At 44.7% G+C, this 18,117-nt stretch overlaps 5 protein-coding genes across 8 annotated transcripts in view; 1 reads left to right on the top strand and 4 right to left on the bottom strand.

The window, feature by feature from the left end:
* The window catches only part of LOC144697444 (uncharacterized), a 111,144-nt gene extending 99,967 nt beyond the window's left edge, over positions 1–11,177 (bottom strand). Inside the window, exon 1 of the mRNA XM_078569422.1 lies at positions 11,121–11,177. The gene's annotated coding sequence lies outside the window, so the exon portion shown is untranslated. The remainder of the gene's footprint in view (positions 1–11,120) is intronic.
* LOC144697912 (uncharacterized) overlaps positions 1–18,117 on the top strand; it is a 294,824-nt gene that overhangs the window by 137,795 nt on the left and 138,912 nt on the right.
* The window catches only part of LOC144697327 (uncharacterized), a 174,774-nt gene that overhangs the window by 41,875 nt on the left and 114,782 nt on the right, over positions 1–18,117 (bottom strand). The window lies entirely within an intron of this gene.
* LOC144697913 (uncharacterized) overlaps positions 1–18,117 on the bottom strand; it is a 60,368-nt gene that overhangs the window by 9,940 nt on the left and 32,311 nt on the right. The window contains exon 3 of the mRNA XM_078569874.1: positions 4,803–4,916. Coding sequence (XP_078426000.1) covers positions 4,803–4,916 — 114 coding nt within the window. The remainder of the gene's footprint in view (positions 1–4,802; positions 4,917–18,117) is intronic.
* LOC144697118 (uncharacterized) lies at positions 5,930–16,884 on the bottom strand. Of its 4 annotated transcripts, XM_078568947.1 has the most exons (5): positions 16,833–16,884; positions 13,172–13,318; positions 11,792–12,167; positions 9,465–9,624; positions 5,930–7,219 (listed from the first exon to the last, which is right to left on the bottom strand). In XM_078568947.1, the coding sequence occupies exon 5, from the start codon at positions 6,901–6,903 to the stop codon at positions 6,061–6,063; it is 843 nt and encodes a 280-aa protein (XP_078425073.1). In that variant the 5' UTR covers positions 6,904–7,219; positions 9,465–9,624; positions 11,792–12,167; positions 13,172–13,318; positions 16,833–16,884; the 3' UTR covers positions 5,930–6,060. The 4 variants fall into 4 exon arrangements, with proteins under 4 accessions (XP_078425073.1, XP_078425074.1, XP_078425075.1 ...); XM_078568948.1 differs by lacking the exons at positions 9,465–9,624; positions 11,792–12,167; XM_078568949.1 differs by lacking the exons at positions 11,792–12,167; positions 13,172–13,318; positions 16,833–16,884 and adding an exon at positions 11,408–11,643.

Genomic DNA, 18,117 nt, shown 5'->3' with positions numbered 1-18,117 from the left:
TATAAGGTGCACTGCAGAAACTCACCAAGGCTCCTTAGACACCTCCTTTCAAACCCACGACCACAACCATCTAGAAGGACAAGGGTATTAGACACATGGGTACACCACAACCTGGAATATCCCCTCCAAGCCACCCACCATCCTGATTTGGAAGTATATTGCTGCTCCTTCACTGTCGCTGGGTCAAATTCCTTTCCTAACAGCACTGTGGGTGTACCTACATCACATGGACTGCAGCGGTTCAAGAAAACAGCTCACCACAACCTTCTGAAGGGCAACTAGGGATGGACAATAAATGCTGGCCTGGCCAGCGATGCCCACCTCCCTTGAATGAATGAATAAGCTGCTGGGTTTTTCCAGAACCTGTTCTTATTTCTGTTCTGTGGCATCCACAAGATGTTGCTCTTGTTTAAGTGTTCACTAGTTAGTTAAGCACGAAGGGTACTTCATAAAGTTTAATTCAATAACCCTACACATCCCACAGGCCACAGTGGCATAATTAATAAGAGGCCAAGTTAAGGGAGTATCCCGGTGTGATAGAGCAGAAGAATTATGGAGTTACAAAGCAAAGGTTTTAATATCCTGTAACCTCACAATCACCAATTGACTGGGATGTTGCAGTATGAAAGAATCACACATACCTGTCAAATGAAGGAGGCCATGTCCAAACCTGTTAAAGGTACACCACTGTTAGACTGCACTGGCGTTTATGTGGATTGGTCTCGGTTTTATGACTGTATCAGACTGTTGCTGTGTCTTTGATTCCCCATGACAGCTGTAGCATCCTTATTAAATACCCACCACAATACTTAGCCCAGAAATGTGAGGTTATTATCATCACAGTCCTTCAAACCGTCACTGAGACAATCGGCTCCTTTGGTTGTAACTCGTTCAGAGAAAACCTACCTCTCTGGCAAAACAAAACACGGAAATGAAACCACTCCAAACTCCGAATGACTTGGGATTTTTTTTATTCATTGATGGGTTGTTGGCTTCGCTGGCTGGGCCAGCATTTATTGCCCATCACTAATTGCCGTGGAGAAGATGGTGGGGAGCTGCCTTATTGAACTGCTGCAGTCCCTGTGATGTAGGTACACCCGCAGTGCTGATAGGGGCAGAGTTCCAGGATTGTGACCCAGCGACAGTGAAGGAACAATGATATATTTACAAGTCAGTATGGTGAGTGGCTTGGTGGGGGGGTGGAATTTCTAGGTGGTGGAGTTCCTATCCATCTGCTGCCCTTGTCCTTCTAAATGGTAGTGGTCGTGGGTTTGGAAGGTGTTGTCGAAAGAGCCTTGGTGAATTCCTGCAGTGCATCTTGTAGATGGTGCACAGTGCTGCTAGTGTCTGTCAGTGGTGTAGGGAGTGAATGTTTGTGGATATGGTGCCAATTAAGCGGGCTGCTTTGTCCTGGACGGTGTCAAGCTTCTTGAGTGCTGTGGGAGCTGCACTCATTCAGGCAAGAGGGGAGTATTCCATCACACTCCTGATTTGTGCCTTGTAGTTGGTGGACAGGCTCTGTGGAGTCAGGGGGTGAGTTACTCATTGCATGATTCCTAGCCTCTGACCTGCTCTTGTAGCCATTGCATTTATATGGCTAGTCCAGTTTAGTTTTTGGTCAATGGTAATCCCCAGGATGCTGATAGTGGGGAATTCAATGATCGTAATGCCATTGAACATTAAAGGGCAATGGTTGGATTCTCTCTTTTTGGAGATGATTCATTGCTTGACACTTGTGTGGTGCGAATATTACTTACCACTTGTCAGCCCAAGCCTGGATATTGTCCAGGTCTTGCTGCATTTGGACTTGGACTGCTTCAGTGTCTGAGGAGTCATGAATGGTGCTGAACATTGTGCAATCATCAGCGAACATCCCCATTTCTGACCTTATGCTGAAAGGAAGGTCATTGATGAAGCAGCTGAAGATGGTTGGGCCGAGGACAAAACCCTGAGGAATTCCTGCAGTGATGCCCTGAAACTGAGACGACTGACCTCCAACAACCACAACCACTTTCCTTTGTGCTAGGTGTGGCTCCAACCAGTGGAGAGTTTTCCCCTGATTCCCATTGACTCCAGTTTTGCAAGGGCTCCTTAATGCCAAACTCTGTCAAATGCAGCCTTGATGTCAAGGGCAGTCACTCTCACCTCACCTCGGAGTTCAGCTCTTTTGTCTATGTTTGAACCAAGACGGTAATGAAGTCAGGAGCTGAGTGGCCCAGGCAGAACCCAAACTGGACGTCAGTGAGCAGGTTATTGCTAAGCAAGTGCCTCTTGATAGCACTGTTGATGACCCCTTCAATTACTTTACTGAGGGTTGAGTAATTGGCCAGGTTGGATTTGTCCTGCTTTTTGTGTACAAGACATAACTGGGCAACTTTCCACATAGCTGGGTTGATGCCAGTGTTGTAGTTGTGCTGGAACAGCTTGGTTAGGGGTGCAGCAAGATCTGGAGCACAAGTCTTCAGTACTATTGCCAGAATATTGTCAAGGTCCATAGCGTTTGCAGTATCCAGTGCCTTCAGCCGTTTCTTGATATCATGTGGAGTGAATCAAATTGACAGAAGACTGGCATCCATGATGCTGGGGACCTCTGGAGGAGGCTGAGATGGATCATCCACTTGGCACTTCTGGCTGAAGATTGTAGCAAATGCCTCAGCCTTATCTTTAACACTGATGTGCTGGGCTCCTCCATCATTGAGGATGGGGATATTTGTGGCGCCTCCTCCTCCAGTGAGTTGTTTATTTGTCCACCACCTTCACGACTGGATGTGGCAGGACTGCAGAGCTTAGATCTGATCCGTTGGTTGTGGAATTGCTTAGCCTGTCTAACAGTTGCTGCTTATGCTGTTTGGCATGCAAGTAGTCCTGTTTTATAGCTTCACCAAGTTGACACCGCATTTTTAGGTATGCCTGGTGCTGCTCCTGGCATTCTCTCCTGCACACTTCATTGAACCTGGATTGATCCCCTGGCATTATTGTAATGGTAGAGTGGGGGATATGCCGGGCCATAAGGTTACAGATTGCGTTCGAATACAATTCTGCTGCTGCTGATGGCCCACAGCATCCCATGGATGCCCAGTCTTGAGTTGCTAGGTCTGTTCGAAATCTATCCGATTTAGCATGATGGTAGTGGCACACAACATGATGGAGGGTATTCTCAAAGTGAAGGCGGGCCTTCGTCTCCACAATGACTCTGCGGTGATCACTCCAATCGATACTGTCATGGACGGATGTATTTGCAGCAGGCAGGTTGGTGAGGGTGAGGCCAGATGTTTTTCACTCTTGTTCTCTCACCACCTGCCACAGACCCAATCTAGCAGTTATGTCATTTAGGCCTCGGCCAGTAGTGGTGTTACCGAAGCACTCTTGGTAATGGACATTGAAGTCCCCCACTCAGAGTACATTCTGCACCCTTACCGACCTCAGTGCTTCCTTAAAGCGGTGTTCAACATGGAGGAGCACTGATTCATCAGCTGAGGGAGGGCTGTATGTGGTAATCAGCAGGAGGTTTGCTTGCCCATGTTTGACCTGATGTCATAAGACTTCATGGGGTCCAAAGTCGATGTTGAGGACTCCCAGGACAACTCCCTCCCGACTACCTCTACTGGGCCTGTTCTGCCGATGGGACAGGACATACCTAGGGATGGTGATGGTGGTGTCTGGAACATTATCTGCAAGGCATGATTCTGTGAGGATGACTCTGTCAGGCTGTTGCTTGACTAGTCTGTGAGACAGCTCTCCCAGTTTTGGCACTAGCCTCCAGATGTTAGTAAGGAAGACATTGTCGTTTCCAGTGCCTCCGTCGATGCTGGGTGGTCCGTCTGGCTTCATTCCTTTTTTGTGACTTTGTAGTGGTTTGTTACAACTGAGTTGCTTGCTAGGCCATTTCAGAGGGCATGTAAGAGTCAACCACATTGCTATGGGTCTGGAGTCATGTGTAGGCCAGACCAGGTAAGGACAACAAATTTTCTTCCCTCAAGGACATTAGTGAACCTGATGGGTTTTTACAACAATCAACAATGGTTTCATGGCCATCATTAGGCTTTATTTCCAGATTTTTATTGAATTGAAATTCCACCATCTGCCGTGGCGGGATTTGAACCTGGGTCTCCAGAGCATTTCCCTGGGTCTCTGGATTACCAGTCCAACGACAACACCACTGGAATTGTCCACAATATTGCTGGTAAGTGTCCAGGACAAGTTGATATTTGCAAGGTGAAGGGACATCAGCAGCAGCAGTTAGTGAAGAGGTTGATGGTAATAAGCAGGTAGACTGATTCACCAGGAAAGCTGCACCAGAGGGGATTCCATGGGATCCACCCAAATCACAATCGTTGGCACCGGTACGACAGACTCCAGTTAAACCTGATTTAAAAGCTTGTCAGGACCCTGACCCTGATGTGACTGTGGTCAAAGAGGCTGTCACCATAGGAAAGAGTTTCCCTCATCACTCACAGCAAGTAAGGACTCACATGTAATCCATCATGAGATTTTCCATCACAAGGATGGCCTTGTTGGACTTGGGTCACACCTCGATGCCTTTGAAAATAATTAATTTTTTCTTTGGATCAAATTGGGGCAATTTTGCTTTTTCAAGTCCTCGATATGTTACATAATTACTATCGGTGGCTGAGGATGCATCAGGATGGCCATCACCACCTGAGCCTGTGTCCAAATTAATCCAGTCCTATGAAATAAATGATCCCATTGGACACGGCCATCTGAATGATGCCCTCTGGGAAACAATGCAGATTAATTGTACAGGCCCACTGCCCACAGTAAAAAAGGGGGGACTGGTATACCCTGGTAGTTATAGATATGTTGAATGGCCTCTCCCCAGTTTGAACTCGCTGGTGTATCAGAAAGTCAGTTGAATGAATGAATCGCTTCCCCCACTCGGAGCAGGTGAACAGCCTCTGCCCAGTGTGGATGGTGTGTCAGCAACTGGTACCTGCTTTTAAAACTCCCCTGCTGGATTGAAGCTTTCCCTGTCTGTAAAAATGATGCAGTCACTACATTTAAAATCTTTTGGGGACCAGATGGGGCTTTCTGAAAAGGATAGAGAGCGATAATGTTTCTTATTTTACAGCAGAAGAAATACAGTAGCTCTGTCGTCTTGTGGGTGTGGAACCACATTTCCAAACCCCCTACCATCCAGAGCCCAGTGCAATGGCCGAGATCTTAAATCACTCTGGAGAAATGACACTGAAAGAAGCTGTCATGATGGGAGCTGATGATCTGGTCAAGGCCAATGACTGGGTCACTGCCTCGCCTGGTACCTCAATGACCATTCACTCCACTCCTGTTCACTCCCCCGGTCACAGCCTATTTCAGCTCGACCAATCCAGATTGTAAATCCCCCGCCCCCGGGGTCCCACTCCCCATTGCTACTCGACAGACTCGGGACCAGTTTCTCCAGAACCTCCACATTCTCCCTGCCACAGGCAGTGGAGAAGATGGTGCTGCCCATCTCAACACCTCCAGGGAGAAAAGCCCCACCCATTAGGTTAACTGTTCAATTGGAGATGAAGTGATATTAAAAGCATTGTTAAACAGGGGGGGCCTGGGTGGGTTACTTGGGAAGGTCCATATGATGTTCTACATTAACTGGGAGAAACAAGTCTTAGATTGAGTATTCAGTAGCAAGAGAATGAAACACAATATCTGTGTTACCATGGAGATCAGTGTAAACAGTAAAAACTGAAAAGGTCAAATAGCCAGATGGAGAATAAATGCTGTGTTTGATTTTATCCAACAGGGACAACATGTGGATGGTCATCGTGCTCCTGGACTGTGTCCAGGCTGAAGTTCTGTTCCTACCGTATGATCCTCCCCCAGATTGTCCTTTCTGAGCTCCAGCCAGGTGATGTTAAACACTCAGGTGGGAAAGACAAAAATCTACAACAATGTATTTACAACAAAGCTGATTTATTTGATATATAACCAGAATATTAAACTTCAGTTCAATTATTAACATCAGCAGAAAGAAATGCCAACTTTCAGAATGAACAGGGTTCAGTCCTGGATGTGATTAACAACAGCAGAATCCAACCCCTGCAGTCAATTCTGAACTCGCTGGTGTCTCACCAAGTGGGATGAATGGACGGATCCCTTCCCACACTCGGTGCCAGTGAACAGCCTCTCCCCAGTGTGTGTACGTTGGTGTGCCAGCAATTTACACCTACTTTTAAAGCTCTTCTCGCAGTCAGAACATCTAAAAGGTCTCTGATCAGTGTGAACCAGTTGGTGTGCCTTGAGCAGGGATAATCGGGAGAATCTATTGCCACATATGGAGCAGGTGAACGGCTTCTCCCCAGTGTGAACTCGCTGGTGTATCAAAAAGTCGGATGAATGAATGAATCCCTTCCCACACTCGGAGCAGGTGAATGGCCTCTCCCCAGTGTGAATGCGTTGGTGTGTCAGCAACTGGGACCTGCTTTTAAAGCTCTTCTCACAGTCAGAACATTTAAAAGGTCTATTGTCTGTGTGAACCAGTTGGTGTGAAGTGAGGTGGGATGACCGAGAGAATCCCTTTCCACACTCAGAGCAGGTGAATGGCCTCTCCCCAGTGTGAGCTCTCTGGTGGGCCAGCAGGTGGGCTGACTGAGTGAATCCCTTCCCACAGGCAGAGCAGGTGAACGGCCTCTCTCCGGTGTGAACTCGCTGGTGTGTCCGAAGGTCTGATGAATTAATGAATCCCTTCCCACACATGGAGCAGGTGAATGGCCTCTCCTCAGTGTGAGTGAGTTGGTGTCTCAGAAGGTCGGATGACCGAGTGAATCCCTTCCCACACAAGGAGCAGGGGAATGGTCTCTCTCCAGTGTGAATGTGTCGATGAGTTTCCAGCCGCGATTGGTATTTGAATCCTTTCCCACAGTCCCCACATTTCCATGGTTTCTCCATGGTGCTGGTGTCCTTCAGTCTCTCCAACTTGGAAGATCAATTGAAGCCTCATCCACACACACAACACTTGTACATTTTCCCCTCGCTGTGAATGGTGTGATTCTTTTCAGGCCGTGTACTGGAACACTCTCACTCGGGTGTGTGCGTCTTGCTGCTTTTCCAGTCACACTGATGTTTGAAATCTTTTCACATGGACAAACGTTTCTCCTTCCATGTTCAGAGACCAATGATATTCAGGTCCTGATGAATCAAGTCTCTGTCAGATCTTGATAATTGGTTTTAGTTTCCCATCTGTAAATCTTCCCCTCCTAACACCCTGTAAAAAAAGGTTTACATAGAATTACACAGAATAAACAGAATAGAAACAGGCCATTTGGCCCAACTAGTCTCTGCTGGTCTTTATACTCCACATGCTTCTCATTCCATTCCATCTACCTCAGCTCAGTCTTTCACTTTATTTTTCTATTCCTTTTTCTCTCATGTACTCGTCTAGTTTACTTTTGAAATTATCTCAGCTTTTTGCCACAACTGCTCCTTGTGGTAGTGAGTTCACTGTCGAACCACTCTGAGTAAACACATTTCTCCTTATTGGATTTATCAGTAACTATCTTGTACTTCTGGCCCCTGGTTTTGGATTCACCCACAAGTGGAAACATCTACATCTACAATGTCTCGCATGGCAGGCTGGGCAGAAAATTAAAAAGTCAAGGAACCCCACAGCAAGATGTAAGTTAGATCCAAAATAGGCTCAATGGCAGGAAGCGGTGAATGATGGTCGATGGGTGTTTTTTTTATGATTGGAAGGCTGTTTCCAGTGGGGTTTCACAGGGCTCAGTACTGGGTCCTGTATTCATGGTTTATACCATTGATTCAGACTTAAACGTAGGGATATGAATAACAAATTTGCAGATGATACAAAAATAAGGCCGTGTGCTTGGTAGTGAGATAAAAAGCAGTGTCCCTTAATTCTCAATTCCCTCACAAGAGGAAACATATTCTCAGCATCTACCCTGTCAAGACCCCTCAGAATCTTGTATGTCTCAATAAGATCACCTCTCATTCTTCTCAGCTCCAATGGATACAGGCCCAACCTTTCCTCATGAGACAGCACCTTCATCCCAGGAATCAGCCCAGTGAACCTTCTCTGAACTGCTTCCAGTGCAAGTATATCCCTCCTTGAATAAGGGGACCAAAACTGTACACAGTACTCTAGATGCAGTCCTACCAATTCCTTGTACAGTATTAGCAAGATTACCCTACTTTTATACTCCATCCTCCTTGCAATAAAGGCCAACATCCCATTTGCCTTCCTAATCACTTGCTTTACCTGAATGTTAACTTTTTGTGATTCATGTACAAGGACACCTAGAACCCTCAGTACTGCAGCCTCTCTCTATTTCAATAATATTTTGCTTTTCTATTCTTCCTGCCAAAGTGGACATCCTCACATTTTACCACATTATACTCCATCTGCCAATTTTTGCCTACTCACTTAGCCTATCTATATCCTTTTGCAGACTCTTTGCATCCTCCTCACAACTTGCTTTCCTACCTATCTTTGTATCATTAGAAAATTTAGCTACAATACAATTGGCCCCTTCAGCCAAGTCATTTGTATAGATCCTAAATAGTTGAGGCCCCAACACTGATCCCTGTGGCACTCCACTGGTTGCAGATTGCCAACTGGAAAATGGCCCATTTATCCCAACTCGATCTTTCCTGTTAGTTAGCCAATCCTCTATCCATGCTAATATATCATCCCCAACACCATGAACTCTTATCTTGTGCAGTAATCTTTAACGTGACAATTCATTGAAGGCCTTTTGGAAATCCAAACACACTCCATCTACTGGTTCCCCTTTATCCACCCTGTTTATTACATCCTCAAAAAACTCAAGGCTCCTTGGTCATTTTGGAGGTGAGGATGAAGCAGACAGGGGAAAGGGAGGGCCCTTCAAAAGAAACTAACGAGTTAGAGATATTAACAAGATCCAACACACTGTGCATTCAACAAAAAGCTGATTTAACTTTTGTCCAGAATATTAATCACTGTAACTGGGCTGGACTTCATTATCAGAAACAGACCCCAATGGACAAATGAATTAACAGCAAAGTCCAATCAGAGTAGTTACTTGTGAACTCGCTGGTGTCTCAGCAGGGTGGATGAGTGAGATAACCCCTTCTTACATACGGCGCAGGTGAACGGCCTCTATCCAGTGTGAACTCGCTGGTGTGTTAGCAGGCGTAATGACCGAGTGAATCCCTTTCCCCGGTCTGTGCAGGTGAACGGCCTCTCTCCAGTGTGAATTCGTTGGTGTACAGTGAGGTCAGATAATTGCCTGAACCCAGTCCTGCAGTGAGAGTACCTGAACAGTCTCTCATCAGTGTGAACACGTTGATGGCGCATTAGTTCCCTAGAACTTATATAGCACTTCCCACAGTCTGGCATTTAAAAGGTCTCTTGTCAGTGTGAACTCGCTGGTGAGCCAACAGGTTGCATGACAGAGTGAATCCCTTCCCAAACTTCAGCCAGATGATCAGCTGAAGCCTCGTCCACACACAGAACACATGTATGGTTCCTCCCAACTGTGAATGGTGTTTTCAACTTCCGTGTTCAAAATCTAATGATATTTAGTTTATAATAAATTGGGTGACTGCATTAGATCCTCATGTGATGTTGAGTTTGAGTTTCGCAACTGCTAGTTCTCCCCTTCTAATATCCTGTAAAAATGATTTAAAACAGAATAGGGGAGTAAGAGAGAACCCATTAAAACACAAAGGCAGATTGTGAAATTGGGCCGAATGAATCTGGTAATTTGTGGGCTGGCACGAGGGAAAAGTGACCATGAAAACTGCTGGATTGTTGTGAAACTCCAACTGGTTCAGGTTGGACAGGTTAGGAGAATGGGCAATGAAGTGGCAGATGGAATACAACATGGGGAAGTGTGAGGTCATGCACTTTGGTAGGAAGAAGAGGCATGGACTATTTTCTAAATGGGGAGAGAATTCAGAAATCTGGAGTGCAAAGAGACTTGGGAGCCCTAGCCCAGGATTCTCTTAAGGTTAACTTGCAGGTTGAGTCGGTAGTTAGGAAGGCAAATGCAATGCTGGCATTTATTTCGAGAGGACTAGAATATAAAAGCAGGGATGTGCTGATGAAGCTATGTAAGGCTCTGGTCAGACCACATTTAGAATATTGTGAACAATTTTGGGCCCCATATCTCAGGAAGGATGTGCTGGCCCTGGAGAGGGTCCAGAGGAGGTTCACGAGAACGATCCCAGGAATGAAAGGCTTAACATATGAGGAACATTTGAGGACTCTGGGTCTATACTCGATGGAGTTTAGAAGGATGAGGGGGGATCTGATTGAAACTTACCAAATACTGAAAGGCCTGGATAGAGTGGACGTGGGGAAGATGTTTCCATTAGTAGGAGAGACTAGGACCCGAGGGCACAGCCTCAGAGTAAAGGGAAGACCTTTTAGAACAGAGATGAGGAGAAACTTCTTTAGCCAGAGAGTGGTGAATCTATGGAATTCATTGCCACAGAAGGCTGTGGAGGCCAGGTCATTGAGTGTATTTAAGGCCGAGATAGATAGGTTCTTGATTGGTAAGGGGATCAAAGGTTATGGGGAGAAGGCGGGAGAATGGGGTCGAGAAACTTATCAGCCATGATTGAATTGCGGAGCAGACTCGATGGGCCAATTGGCCTAATTTCTGCTCCTATGTCTTATGGTCTTATGGTTCACTAATGTCCTTCAGGGAAGGGAACCTACGATCGAGTTACCCTACACAAGACTCTATGGGAAGATTGAGAGAAAGGGAGAGAGGGAGTAGTGAAGGAGAGGGATTTTGTATTTCTACAACTAAGCCAGAAGTTTCGCACGGTTACCACATTTATAGTTTCTCCCCGGTGTGACTGCGCTTGTGGCTCGACAAGCTAGATGATTGGCAGAATTCTCATCCACAGAAAGCACATATGTACAATTTCTCCCTGTTGTAAACGCTGCTTTTTCCTTCCATGTTCAAAATTATATGATATTCAGATTAGGATAATCTGCCAGTCAGTCTGAACCTACACAAGGCCCTGGCCTCGATAAGGGGGAGGGAGACAGAGAGGGGAGGAGATTTTATGTATCATCAACCTGATCAGAACTTTGACAAAACCTTCTAAAGCCTCAACCTCCATCACCTAAAAGTAAATCCTCCCCTTCTAACCCCCTGTAAAAGGAGTTTCCAAAATCCACCCCTGTCAGCCCAGGATAGAAATCCACAATATTCTCTCCTCCTGCTGACAGGGACGGGGATGACTGCGCATGCGCCCTGCTGCACATTGGCCCCTATAAAGATGGTGGCCGTTAACGCGCATCTGTCATCAGGTTCAGCCCACGGCTGCTGCCCCGCATGGACTAAATGCGGGATTGGTAGATTCTTAATTTTGTTCCCAGGCATCCACTGGGTGTTTATGAGGCCTTCTCGCCCATTCCACCGCGTCCATTACCCACCTATAATCAGCCGTTGTTCACCGGTTGCGGAGTCGAGACGACCGCCCTCCTGTCGCTCCAGCACGTAGAGTGCGCACGCACCCACTGGAACTAAATGCGCATGAGCAATTCACAACCCACCACTGCGCCTGCGCCATGGTTTCCTCTGGTGAGTAGAGGGCACATGCTGTATCGTCATGGATGCTGGGTAAGATCCGCACCATTAAAACACGACATTGTTGAATAGAAAATTATGATTTGTGATCGGACTACGATGGAGCCATGGGGCCAAGATATAAAACTATTAAATTAATTGATACAGCAAACAAAGTGGCCCTCCATCATAATTCTGTCCTGGGTATAATTAACAACAGAACAAACCACTACAATTCAGTGTGAACTCACTGGAGTCTCAGCAGCTGGTAGGTGAGCAAGTAATTTTTCTTCCCCATTCACGGAACATTTAAACCATGTATTGCCTGTAAGAGACAAGTGGATAAAATCCTTTGAACTTTTAAAGTTGTGGTGTGAACAGGTGGGCAAACTGAATAAATCCCATTGCACAAGTGTAGTATCTGAATGGTCTCTCTCCGGAGTGACTGTGCTGCTGTGTCAGTAAATGGAATAACTGAATGAATCAATTTCCACGTTCAGCTGGTGAACAATCCATTCATGGGTATGAATTGACCCATCAGTTTCCAGCTCAGACGAGGATCTCAAACCCTTCCGGTGATGAATTCCAGATTCTCAACATGCTCCCAGTAAAAAAATACTGCCGATGCTGTAAATCGGAAATAAAAACAGACAATTCTGAAATTTCAAGCAGGCCTGATAACATCTGCAGAGGGGAAATATAATTTACATTTCAGGTCTGCAACCTTTCAATGAAATGTTAATCATGTTTCCCAATCCACAGATGCTGTCAGACATGGTGAGGATTAGAAGCGTTTTCTGTTTTAATCTCCTGTTGAAGAAGTTTCTCCCGAATTGCACATTAGTTTTATTGATGATGAACTTATATTTATTCTCATCCATCTGCAGCTGGAAACATCTTCCACTTGTCTGCCTTGTCAATCTCTTTTATAATCTTAAAAACTCGATCAGGTCATCTGTCACTCTCTTTACCAGGTAAAACATCTCTAGCTTGTTCAATCTTTCTTGATAGATATAACCTTGCAGTTTTGGCATTATTCCAGTGCATTCCAGTGCAGATGCAACAACCACCCTTTCACCTCCTCAGTTCCCATGTTCTAGGGCCCCAAATACACTTTCCAAGTGATAAAGCAAATTACTTGCACTTCTTTCAATTTAGGATTGTGTATTCACTGCTTATGATGTGATCCCCTCCACACTAAGGTGACTAAATCAAGATTGGACAACTGCTTTGTGGAACATCACCATTAAGTGTTCAAATATATTCCTGAGCATCTGGTCATTTTCTATTTTAATTCTCTACCCCACGCCCAGTCTGACCTCTCAGTCCTCAGCCTCCTGTACTGATCATAATCATTACTCCCATTTTTTCAGAAGGTAGGTGCTGGTAATGGTTCTGCTATTACTATTTATGCCTATTCTGGACTTGTCTTTTATTTGTTCACTTGTCCCATTAGTTTATTGTCTTATCACAGAATTTTATCTTGCATTATCCCCCCTTTATCATTTAATAACTCCTGCCTTCCATCAACAATGTTCATTCCTCCTCTTCACCTCTTATCCTTGACTCTGTACTTGTTTGTCAACTATTACATCTCTAAATTCTTCAACTTTTGATAAAGGTTCACTCACCTTAAGCATTGATGCTGTTGTCCTCTCCATGGAGGCTGTTTGACCTGCTGAGTGTTTCCAACAATATCTTTTGAGTTCAAATTTGCAGCCTCTGCAGTATTTTGTTTTTGGGTCTCTGTGGATCAGTTTTCTCTCACTTAACGTGACCTGTTTAAGAAGTTAAAGTAGGAGCCATTAAAGAATGAGGCAACAGTTATTCAGTTCAAAAACAAATTGAACAAAATGTTAATTGATCATTTTTTTATATAGTTTGATGGAATGTGGGGGTCACTGTCAAGACCAGCAGTTATGACCAAAGCCTAATTTCCATTGAACTTAGTGGCTTGATTGACCATTTTAGAAGGCAGTTAAAAGTCAACCACGTCACCGTGGGCCGGGAGTCACAAGTAGGTCAGACCAGGTAAGGACAGCAGATTTCCTCCTCTAAAGGAAATTCGAGAACCAGGTGGGTTTTTATGACAATCGATGAAAGCTTCATGGTCACCATTACTGAGACTAGTCTTCAATTTCAGACTTATTGATGAATTGAATTTAAATTTCACCCACTGTCATGGTGGGATTTGAACCTGTGTCCGCACTTCTGGATTATTAGTCCAGTGACCTGATCATCTGCTCTTAGCAATTGAAACACAAAGTTTCCACGTTGGCTCAAAGCAGGAATTTCACATGTAAAGCAAACATTCTGCCCACTGCACTATGGAAATTAGTGTCAAACATCTGCGACCAAGGGGAGCTGACCATACATCTCTCAGTCCAATTCACAAAAAGGAAATGTTGGGAATACTGAGCGGGTCAGACTGAGTCTGTGGAGAGAGAAACAGTTAATGGTTCAAGACACTGAACTTCCATCTGAACTGGAAAAAAAAGACACACAATAGATTTTTTAAACAAATGCACAGTCAGAGAAAGGGGGAGGGGTAAATAACTGAAGAGAAGGTTTGTGATCAGTTGTAAGGCAGGAGAGATTAAATAACAAAAGGATGATGATGCAAGGCAAAAGTGAGAGTAATGGAACTAGTGAAGAAACTAAAGGTGGGACAGCCATTCTGTATCTGTCACTATTTCTACTCTGGTTGGAAATGTGTTCCTTCTTTGTTGATCCATTTCACTTCTTTCATACACTGAAAATTCTCAACCTTTCTCCACCGTTACCTTTTACAAACATTTCATTGAACAAACACACAGTCAGACAAGAAAACAATCACCATTTTGAAGCACTGAAACAATGAAAGCATAGAAATATTTTCATAACCATCTTGTTCATGCTTCATATCAATATTTTAGAGGTAATTTTTACTTTGGGGAAGATTAAAATTGTTAGGGTAAGGTTATTAAAATTCTGGACTTTAGAAATTGCCAGGACACCTCAAGAAATGGCAGTTCAAAGGCTGGTCCGTGTTTGTTCAATATGATCAGAATAGAAGAGAGAGAGAGAGATCTATAAAATGGCAGGGGAGCTCGTTTAGCCAGAAATCTGGAGACAGAGTGTGTGTGAGCTGTATGGTCCTGTCTTTGTTAAAGAGGTGAATTATTTAAGCAGACTTCAGGGTTAAGAGGTTTGGTTAATTAATGTAAATATCTATTGGTACATGGGCTCTTTTTAAAAATGTCATCATACATTGTACATTAGGTCACACGTACAAACTTGTCCCTTGCACTTCCTGTGAAGTGGAGGGCAGTTTTCACTGGCAGTTTCAGTGGATTGAAGAACAGAGTGATGCACAGACACAGTGCGGTTCTGATGAACAGTCACAGACCTGAAATGTAAACTATGTTTCCTTCTCCACATACGCAAGCGGATCTGCTGAAAATTCCAGCATTTTCTGCTTTATTTCTGATTTCCAACATCTGCAATATTTTGCTTTTCCTTAACTGGAGAGGGCTGAGAATGTGGAACTCATTGCAGGAAGGCAGAAAATGCTGGAAAAACTCAGCAGGTCCGGCAGCATCTGTGGGGAGAGAAACAGAGTCAACGTTTCGAGTACGTATGACCCTTCTTCAGAGCTGAAGAAAAGTGGAAATGTGATTAAATTTACACTGTTAAAGGGGGTGGGGCAGGTGGAGCTGGATAGAAGGCCAGCGATAGGTGGGGACAAAGGAGGGATTGACAAAGATGTCATGAACTAAAGGACAAAGGGAGTGTTAATGGTAGTGGTTAGTGCTAAAAAAAAAGTTGCTGATAGTGGCATAAAGATAAGAAAGCAGAATGTGATAATAGCAGAACAAGGGTAGCATTGTGTGAAAGAACAACATGGGACAACTAACAGATGGCCCTGTAGGGGATGGGGTTTAGGGAGGGGGTAGAGTGTGGTGGGGTGGGAAAAAAGGATAAAAAATGGATAGAAGGGGGATATAAAAAAGGGGATAAAACAATGGATAAATGAATAAAAATGAAAATAAAAACGTGGGAAAAAAACTGAATGTAGAAAAAAGGGGATTAGAAAAAAGGGGTGAGAATGGAGGAGAGAGTTCACGGTCTGAAGTTGTTGAACTCAATGTTAAGTTCAGGAGGCTGTAAAGTGCCTAATCAGAAGATGAGGTGCTGTTCCTCCAGTTTGCGTTATGCTTTACTGGAACATTGCAGCAGGCCAAGGACAGAGATGTGGGCATGAGAACAGGATGGGGTGTTGAAATGGCAAGTGATCGGAAGGTCTGGTTCATGCTTGAGGACAGACCAGGGGTGTTCTGCAAAGCGGTCACCCAATCTGCGTTTGGTCTCCCTGATGTAGAAGAGACCACATTGGGAACAGCGGATGTAGTAGGCCAAATTGAAGGAGGTGCAAGTGAAGCAGTGTTTCACTTAAAAGGAGTGTTTGGGCCCTTGGACAGTGAGTAGGCAGGAGGTAAAGGGGAAGCTGTTGCACCTTCTGCAATTGCATAGGAAGGTGCCATGGGAAGGGGATGAGGTGTTGGGGATGATGGAGGAGTGGACCAGGATGTTCTGGAGGGAACGGTCCCTATGGAATGCTGACGGGGGACTTAACAGTATAAATTTCATCACATTTCCACTTCTTGTCAGCTCTGAAGAAGTGTCATATGGACTCAAAAAGTTAACTCTGTTTCTCTCTCTACAGATGCTGCTAGATCTGCTGAGTTTTCCCAGCATTTTTTTGTTTTTGTTTCAGATTTACAGCATCTGCAGCATTTTGCTTTTATCATTTCAGGAAGGGTTTGAGATTCCCATCTGAGAGTAAAGTGATGGGTAAGATCACAGCATGAAAATATCATCACCAGCTGAAGGTGGAAAGGGATTCAGTTGGTCATCCCATTTACTGACACAGCAGCACAGTCACAGTGCAGAGACCTTTCACATATTTCACGAATGAGAAAGGAATTACTTAGTTTTCTCACCTCCCACCAACTTTGAAAGTTCAAATGATTTGATTCACAATCAGTGCATTCTGACTAGCAAGAGGCAGCTTAAGTGTTTTGTGTCTTGGGAAAACTCCACGCACTGACAGTCCAGTGAGTTTCCATCTAACTGTTAAAGTATTAATTTTTATTAATTACACCCAGGATAGAAATATGGTGGAGGACCCGTGCACTTTGGTTGCCGTATCAATTGATTTAATAATATTATATTTTGGCCCTGTGACTCCAATCGATCACAAAACATAATTTTCTATTCAACAATATCATGTTTCAATGACCGGAGTCTTACCCAGCATTCGCGGCGGGGCAGAACGTGCCCTATTCTCGTTGCAGAAGCTTCTTGCGCATGCGCACTACCGGGTGTGACTCGAACATGCGCTTTGCGGGCGCTGAGTAGAGCATGCGCAGTCGAGGCCGCACCATGAACTGGTCGAAAACAAAAACAAAATTACCTGGAAAAACTCAGCAGGTCTGGCAGCATCGGTGGAGAAGAAGAGTCGACGTTTCGAGTCCTCACGACCCTTCAACAGAACTGTTGAAATTCTGTTGAAGGGTCGTGAGGACTCGAAACGTCGACTCTTTTCTTCTCCGCCGATGCTGCCAGACCTGCTGAGTTTTTCCAGGTAATTCTGTTTTTGTTTTGGATTTCCAGCATCCGCAGTAGTTTATTGTTTTTAGGAACTGGTCGAAGCTGTTCACAAATATCGAGTGCAGGCGAGTAAATGAAGCCGGTGGATGGGGAGGATTAAAGACGGCAGAGTGGGTGGGGAGGCTTGATAAATACCCACTGGCTGCCTCAACGTCGGAATAAGCTGCTAGAGCTCCCGAGGAAGCAGCGAACGGGGAGGTAGCTGCGGGCCGCGGTTCTCAGTCACAGGCCGCAGTAAACGGCCGCCATCTTTACAGGGGCAAACTGCAACAGAGCGCATGCGCGGTCATCCCTGTCAGCAGGAGGAGAGAATGTTGTGAATTTCTATCCTGGACTGACAGGGATGGATTTTGGAAACTCCTTTTACAGCGGGTTAGAAAGGGAGGATTTACACACAGCAAACTCCTCTGACATAGGTCTTTAAAATTCTGATTGAGTTGGACAGATAGATGTGGACAGAATGTTTACACTTGTTAGTAATAAATCCAAGAGGAAAACGGGAGATATTTCTGTCCTCAGACAGTTGTTAGAATGTGGAACTCGCTACTACAGGAAGTGGTTGAGACAAATCCCTTAGATGCTTTCAAAAGTAAACTAGATGAGAACAAGAGAAGAAAGGGATTAGAAAGATAAACTGAAAGGCTGAGATGAGGTCGGCAGAATGGGAGGAGACGCCTGTGGAGTAGAAACTCCAAGATAGACTAGATAGACCGATTAGCCTGTTTATGTAATGTATGTTCCATGTAATTCTTTGTAAACTTATTTTACAGAAAAAAGAAGAGGAAGATTTGCAGTCAGGAAAAGTAAACCAAACTTTACATCAAAGTCTGACAGTGTCTCAATTCATCTGGATCTGAAGATTTGTATATCTGAAGGATTTAATTGACTGTCTCAGTTGGAAACCAGTGAGATGCTGTTCACCTGC

The sequence above is a fragment of the Cetorhinus maximus genome, chromosome 23 (assembly GCF_964194155.1).
Source record: "Cetorhinus maximus chromosome 23, sCetMax3.hap1.1, whole genome shotgun sequence".
Taxonomy (NCBI): Eukaryota; Metazoa; Chordata; class Chondrichthyes; order Lamniformes; family Cetorhinidae; genus Cetorhinus; species Cetorhinus maximus.
This window is presented reverse-complemented; position numbering and strand designations above follow the sequence as displayed.

Excerpts from the sequence above, each read along its gene's own strand:
- LOC144697118 (XM_078568947.1), bottom strand. The coding sequence starts at position 6,903 with ATGGAGAAACCATGGAAATGTGGGGACTGTGGGAAAGGATTCAAATAC.